The sequence below is a fragment of the Chiloscyllium plagiosum genome, unplaced genomic scaffold (genome assembly GCF_004010195.1).
Source record: "Chiloscyllium plagiosum isolate BGI_BamShark_2017 unplaced genomic scaffold, ASM401019v2 scaf_6526, whole genome shotgun sequence".
Taxonomy (NCBI): Eukaryota; Metazoa; Chordata; class Chondrichthyes; order Orectolobiformes; family Hemiscylliidae; genus Chiloscyllium; species Chiloscyllium plagiosum.
The window spans coordinates 1-7,746 of NW_025208576.1; the positions used below are offsets into that span (position 1 = coordinate 1).

The window sequence follows — 7,746 nt, forward strand, 5'->3', positions numbered from 1 at the left end:
GATTCAAATACCAGGTTACAGTCTAGCCATTACCTGTCAGATTGAGTTACAAGTTTGAATATTATACATGGAACCATGGTCAGAGTCAACCCTGATAAATATTCATGGCGATGAGAGCAAGTCAGAGGCTGGGAATTCTGTTGTGAATTTCTCAACTCCTGACTTTCCAAACACTGTCCACCATCTACAAGACCAAAGTTATGAAAAGCAATGAAATACTTTCCAATTTTCTGGCTGAATGCAGCCCCAAGAACACTGACGAAGCCCCAGGGAAATCTCTTGCCATCCTGAGTTGGAACAATATCACTGTTTCTGAATCCAAGTCCCGGAAGCCCCCCCTCAGTAGCAGCAGCAGCTGCAGCATTCTGGTCTCTCCTACACCAGGTGGGCTGTAATAACCAGCTCATCACCACCTCCTGAAGGGTAACTGCGGCTGGGCACAAAACGGAGCCTTGTGATAGGCACACTGAAGATTGACTGAATAAAAATCACCCTGTGACGGGGTGGGGGGTGCAACACTAGAGGGGATTAGGCCTAAGGTGAGAGGGGAAAGATTAAAAATAGGGACCTGAGGGGCAACGTTTTCAGAGAGAGGGTGCTGCTTACATGGAAGGAGCTGCCGGAGGAAGTTGTGGAGGCGGGTATAGTTATAACACTGAAAAGACATTTGGACGGATACATGAATAGGAAAGTTTTAGAAGGACATTGGCCATATGCAGGCAAGTGGGTCTAGTTCAGTTTTGGAAATCTGGTCGGCATGGACAGGTTGTGCTGAAGGGTTTGCTTCTGTGATGTATGACTCTAATGGTGTACAACAGTGTGTTTCTTTAGGGAGGCATGGTGGCTCAGTGGTTAGCACTGCTGCCTCACAGTGCCAGGGACCTGTGTTTAATTCCAGCCTCGGATGACTGTCTGTGTGGAGTTTGCATGTTCTCCCTGTGTGTGTGTGTGTGTTTCCTCCGAGTGCTCCAGTTTCTTCCCACAGTCCAAAGATGTGCAGGATTGGTGGATTGGCCATGGGAAATGCAGGGTTAAGAGGATTGGGTAGGTCTCCACAGGATGCTGTTCAGATGGTTGGTGCAGACTCAATGGGCTGAATGGCCTCTTCCTGCTCTTTCAGGAGTCTGTCAGCATGACTGGATTAATTAAATTAAAAGGATGTATGTAGTGGAATAAATATGTCAACGGCTTTAAACACCCACCCCTTCTTTGAAGGCTGCAGTGTGTACTAGCTACAAAAATCACTGAAACAATCACCAGGATGTCTCTGACGGCCCCCTCCTTAACCCATAACCCCTGAAACCTTGAAAGATAAAGAAAACAGCTATACTGAAGAGTTAGCATCTCCAGGCTCCCTCTCCCAGTCACACCACGGTATACACAGCAGTGTGACACCAACAGCTTTGGTTCAATTCCCATCACTGATTCAAGGTTACTATGAAGGAATCTCCTCAACCTCTTCCCTCATGTTAGGTCTGATGGCCCTCAGGTTTAATCACCATCAGTTGCTCCTCTGTCTAATGAGAGCACAGCCCCAATGGTCTGGTAAGACAACGGCAACACAACTCCCAACTTGGGCAGAAATCACTGCTCCTTCAACATCACTGGGTCAAGTCAAACTGCATCAGGAGAATCCTTCAGCACATGGGAAGCTGGGAGGAAGCTAGGATCAGCCTGGACTGCAAACTTTAGCAGCAAGAATAAATCAAATGGCAGCAACTAACCTCAACTGTTGCTGTGTTATTCCCAGGGCATTGCCATCCTGCTCATTCCAGCTGTAGGTGGCATGGGAGAGTGTGTATTGTAATCCAATACAGCTCAGGAGAATTTGTTTGGCTAACTCCTCACCATGTGACTGACAAGACTGCTTGGGTGTCAATTTCCCCAGCTCTGGGCTGGTAGGCTTGAAGTTTATTGAAAGTCTGGGAGTGGTGCTAGCAGTGAGTCTGTAAATAGGGACAGTAAAGTGAGGGAGTTATAGTGGGACTATATTGCTACTCCTGGAATGAGTTCTTCTCTGTGTGGAAGGGTTCCTTGATTAAACACCCATTCTAGCTCAAGAGCTGTACGTTTGACCAGTTTATCCTCCATTGTCTGACACAAATGTGCCCACCTACTCACAGTAGTGAGAAGGGGTGAAGATCACAGCTCCATAGGCTGGAGCCACAGGAAGAAAACAGCACTCTTTAGAATGGACTAGTCACATCAGATTTCCAGTGGGAGTTGTACTAGACAACTCATGAGATCATGTCATTCCCAGGTTAGCAGGTTCCTCCAACTAGGCAGAATCAGGAGCCTGATAGACCTCACTCAAGGCCTGTGGGAAGAGGGGAACACGGTGGGCAAATCTGGAAGTGAACATGGAATCAAAAAAGTGTGGGATGTCTAGATTTGATCTAGAGACATTTCCCTTCACAAAATTTGCTTGGGTACAATACTTTTTTGGGACTGAATTGTTGGACAACAGAATCAAAGGTTTGACACCCCAGACTGCAATCCCCAGCCTGAAGCCCTAGTGTGGGGGGAAAAAAGTGAGGGCAAGGTAGCTCAAAATTTGTCACTACACAACACCATCTTGTAATCTTTGTTCAATTGGCTGGGGGTTGGTGGGTGAGGAAAGATTAATAAGTTTTAGTCCAGTGACATGATGAGCCAAATTGTAGAATGATTACCAGCATCAAGCTCTCCAGAGATAGTGAACAAATTAGAACAAAAGGATCAGTGATCTGAATGAGAGACAGTAAGATCAATCAATACAAGATTTTATTCATTTCCATTCAGGTGATACAGCCATTACATTCTTGCCAACATATTCCTTCTCCCTGGGGGATGCCAGGTTGTCCAAGTCAGTAATGCATTCAGACAAAATCAGACAGTACCCCAGGCCCCACTAACTGCTGTCCTCCAGCGAGAGCCTGTCAAACAGGTACTCTCCCAGCCCATTCTCAGGAGCTCCCAGACGCTTCAGGTTGGTGATGTAGTCCCCAAGTCGCTTGATGATCTCAACCTCCTCATCCAAATAGTGGGTCTCCAGGAAGTCACACAGCTGGAACACAGGAATATTACAACTTGGGCTAATGCAATAATCCAAGACAGTTTTACAATTCTTGCTGCAAGAGATTTGGCCATATAGCTTTAGACAGACAAAAATCTAGCAAGAGATTTTGTACCAGTGAGGATGAAAGCATTTTAGCTGCTTCATGCCATTCTTAATGGGACCCCAGTTATATTGCAATGGACAGTGATCATTCCACTGCAATGGTCTTGAATGTGAATTCAGTGGCCAATATCACTTCAGCACTCCCACCAGATTACAATCCTAGTACCTCCTTGACCTTCTTACTGAAGAGTTGTAATATTGTAACCATCAGTATGATAGAGTGATCAATGTTAGATCAGGACCAAGTGTTGCATTATTGAATTTCAAACCCACAAAGACCAATCAGTGAAGTGTTACCCTGAGGGTCAGGCAGTGATGAGAATGAGGTGGTGAAGCTTACATGAGGGTCAGTCTGGGCAGTGGCAAGTTGGTGTAGATCCAGCAAACTCTGGTTCACATTCTTCTCCAGATCCAGGGCAACCTGCATTGCCTGCAGCCCGTTACCCCACTCATCCCTCTCTGGCTTCTGAAACATGGAAACAAAGGACAGTTAAGGATCAGAATCCCTACAGTGGGATGAAGCAGGCTGATTAGTCATTTGCCCACACCAACCCTCTAAAAAAGTGTAGCCTGTGCATCCCTGGAAACTGTGGGAAACTTAGCATGAGCAAACTGACTTGCACATCTTTGGACTATTAAGACTGAGCAGTTGCCAGTGGCTGGAATTTTGGACCTATGTCCCTGGCACTGAGACAGCAGTGCCAATCAGTGCCATCCTCAAGTCCAGATGAAGATTTGAGGGTGAAGGGGTGTGAAAGGGTATTTTAGGAAGCTTCTCAAGAGAAACATGGAATATACCATCTACAGGGAGTGGGGCAGCTATTCGTGACATTTCAGCAACATCTGAACAAAATACTTCAAATGCCAGGGCATAGTGTGCTAAGGACCAAGTGCAGGTAGATGGGATTAGTGTAGTTTGGAGTTTTTTTTTTTTTTTTTAAAGACAGGCCCTTTAGTCTGTGACCATGCTAGGACTTGGAAATGGAGGAGATCATTGGCTTTCCCAGAAAAAAAAAAAGAGCTTTGCACTTCCCCTTCAGGATGTGAAAACCCAGTCACTGTTGACTTGAAGCCACATCACGCAAGCAGCCATCCCCACCCCACCCTCCATTCCCACCTTCACATCCTGGAGGAGGACTCTGCCTCCACGCTGATTCTGGAATTTCAGCAGCTTCTCTGCATGTTCCTGCTTCTCCTGGGACTGAGCTTTGAAGAACTGGGAGAAATGGTGCAGGGCAACATCATCCCGGTCAAAGTACGACGTCTGAAAGAGAACAGTTTACATCCCATTAGCACATCACTGGCCTCCATTCCAGTTATCAGAACGGAAGACTAATTTAGCCCTCAAGATCAGGCTAACTATTCAAGCTGTTAAACCTCTGGGTTCCCAACCATTTTAAACATACCATTGTTGTCCAATGAGCCAGCAGTTCCTTTAACTAGAAGAATCAGAACTCCAGCTTCCTCCTGGCTACATGCCAATTCCATGTGTTTTATCTTTGATCAAACAGCTGGTGAATTGCTCAGCAGGTCTGACAGCATCAGAGGAGAGAAATGCTAATTCAGGTTTCTGCTCATTAACTGTCAGAATCAGAAGATAGCGATTGAATAGAGTTCAAGTAAATGAAGGAAACTAGAGTGCAGGATGTATTCAAGGCAGGAGGGTTCCTAAGCTAGAGAGCACAGGGTTAACATGGATATAAATTGACCCAAGAAGCAGCCTTTTTTCCCAGAAAGTGGTCCACGTATAGAATGAGGTGCTGGAGGCTGGTACAATTACAACATTTAAAAAATCATCTGGAAGTATATTAATAGGAAGCTTTTAGAGTGATAGGTACCAAATGGAACTAAATTTAGGATATCTGGCTGGCCTGGAAGAGCTGGATTAGAGAGAGAGTCTGTTTCTGTGCAGACCAGGTCTAGGATGGTAGATTTCAACTATTCTGCATGGAACCGACTGAAGTTGTAACCTTTAACAAGGTGAGGGTTTGGTTGGATGACAAGGAAAGCCACTGGAGTACTAAGTGTAATCTACTCCATTCAACATTAACCAGAGGGTAATACCCAGTCACCAGGACATTTCTGAATGGAATTAGATATCAGAACACAGACAGTAGGCCATTCAGCCCCTCAAGCCTGTCCTGCCATTCAATGAGAAAGTAACCATGAGGCTGCTGCAAGGCACTACACATTAGCCGCAAAGGAACAAAATGGAAATGGAAAATGTTGGACACTGCTGGCACTAATTTAGTCAGGAGAGAGTTTTGTGCAGCTTGTACATCATTGGGATTGGATATACCATACACTTCTTCCTCTGTATGAGTGTGCTCCTATCAATGACGGCCTTTGGATTGTTGCAACAGCAGTTTATTACAGGCCTGTGTATACAGCGCACTCAGACATCCAGAAACTAGTGAACAAGCAGCTGAGTGAATAGTAAAGTGACACTTAAGGAAAAAGTCCAATACAGGAAAGGCCTAGCAAGACCCCGAGATTCACCATTACCTGCAGATAACGTCACCAGCTTAAAATGTAAGCTGGAAGGCAGTATGCTTGGTTTGACTTAATCCAAGCAGTTAGCCATTTAGATTTACACCCATAATTGACTCAAACATTGAACCATCATGCTCACAAGTGAATGTTAATGCTACTCCTTTAAGGAGGTTTCATCCTTTGTTTGTGCCCCCCTCAAGATGGGTCATAAAGGCAGGAGGTGCACCCATGTCTGGAAATCCCTTCTTCAAACTGGCAGGGGAGTGGCCAGTTCAGTTATTTTCTGGGCTTGGTTTGTTTTAACAGAGACTAGTAGCAGAGAAGCTGTTACTCTGAAAATAGATTCCATGCTTCAAATGTTTCTTACTGAATGCTCTAAAAACTCTCCTGGCTGCAAGAATCAGTTTGCATTTACCATTTGCTAAGGGGTGCATTTGAGATTCTGTAAGTATCGGAACAGCTCCTTTGTTGTAATCAGTCAGTTGGGTTCTTAACTAGTTACATTGCTTTAACCAACAAAAGAAAACAATTTAAAACAGTGGTTTGGCCAGCTGTATCACCCCTGGATGATCCACTATACATTCGCCTCCATAAGAAAAGCATTATAGTGTCTGGGTGATACTAATGGTTTTGCAAAATCTGGCCTGGTCCAAATAGTCAGTTGAGAACTATGAAGGGGTACAACTCAGGTCAGTGAACATGAGTGATCCATTCTTCCAGGACTTGTCAAGTCATTAAAAGCTAACTGGTTCACTAATAAAAGTAGCTCCCACCTGCACCAAACAGAGCTTTAGGGCCTTCCCAGAGAGCCATATCAGAACTAAAAACACTTCAGTACAGTATGGGCAAACCACTATCTTGGGGAAAAAAAAGGGGCCATTTTTGTTCTCCTACCACCCTGATTTGAAGGTCTCCATTTCTCCAGTCATTGGATCAAAGGTCTCAGACCACTCCAGCCACCCTATTGGGTGCACCAACACTTCAAGTCAACTCTTCCACCAGGTGAAGGGATGGACAACAAGTGGCTACCTGACCACTATCTAGTCATAAATTGTGACTGCAGAAAGCCAGATAGGCCTCAACTAGAGTCTACTTAAGTGGATGCCAGTCACAGCCTGACATTAAATACTTCTGCTCAGATTCCTGAAGGGCTTATGCCCAAAACATCAATTCTCCTGCTCCTCTGATGCTGCCTGGCCTGCTGCACTTTTCCAGCACCACAACTTTCAATTCTGCTCAGATAAGCCAAGTATTGTTGATAAACACTGCCATAGCTTTTTGTTTTGCAGTACAGAAAAAGTAGCGATGCTTGTTTAGGATTAGCAGAAATTAAAAACAAATATATCACAATACTTTAAAGCAGCCACTAGTCAATGGGTAACTCCATTCCAAATGGAGGATCCAAATGGTTTACAGGATATTCCAATAAAATATCTTGTTTGGACAGCCCTAGCAAGAGTTATGGCTAAAACCATCAGTGAATTTATGCTAACCAAGAACACTACACCCAGCATACATCAGGGAAGGCAAATTGGGGCATTAGTTATTTGTACATTAGTATCAAACCCTATTGTTGCTGTAACATCATATTTATCTTGAAGTGATATTTAGGCAAAGCTACAAAAGTCAATCTATAGGAGATTCAAGTTAATTAGAAATAAGGAAACATTTACTTCACATAATAGATTTAATTATAAATAGAGACAACACTCACCAAAGACTGATAGAGATAGGAGGCAGTGAGCTCCAGATTAATCTGTTTGTTGACAGCAGCTTCACAATCCTGGTGATAGTTTTGACAAACCTGGGAAGCCATTTTTTTTTTTGTGATAACTATTATCTTACTAACCTACCCAAAACAAATCACAAACTCAGAATTCCCACCAACTCTATCTCCACCTTTGGACTTTTATTTATACTCCAGGGGGCAGAGTAGAAATAAGCAGAAAATGACATCATCAGTGATGGCCAATCACTTTTGTTAATCAATCGATCAGCTGCCATGTCCAATCAGCGCAGAATGGGAATTGGATCCAGATGCCAATCAGAATTCACAATGAGTCATGATGGAATTGGTGATTGACCTTTGACCT

The 7,746-nt window shown here is 44.2% G+C and overlaps 1 protein-coding gene across 1 annotated transcript; it reads right to left on the bottom strand.

The window, feature by feature from the left end:
- Positions 1-2,745: 2,745 nt before the first annotated feature.
- On the bottom strand, positions 2,746-7,484 carry LOC122546707 (ferritin, middle subunit-like). Its single transcript, XM_043685355.1, has 4 exons — positions 7,368-7,484; positions 4,278-4,424; positions 3,501-3,626; positions 2,746-3,046 (listed from the first exon to the last, which is right to left on the bottom strand). Exons 1-4 carry the CDS (start codon positions 7,467-7,469, stop codon positions 2,891-2,893), a joined length of 531 nt encoding a protein of 176 aa, XP_043541290.1. The 5' UTR covers positions 7,470-7,484; the 3' UTR covers positions 2,746-2,890.
- Between the last annotated feature and the right edge of the window lie 262 nt (positions 7,485-7,746).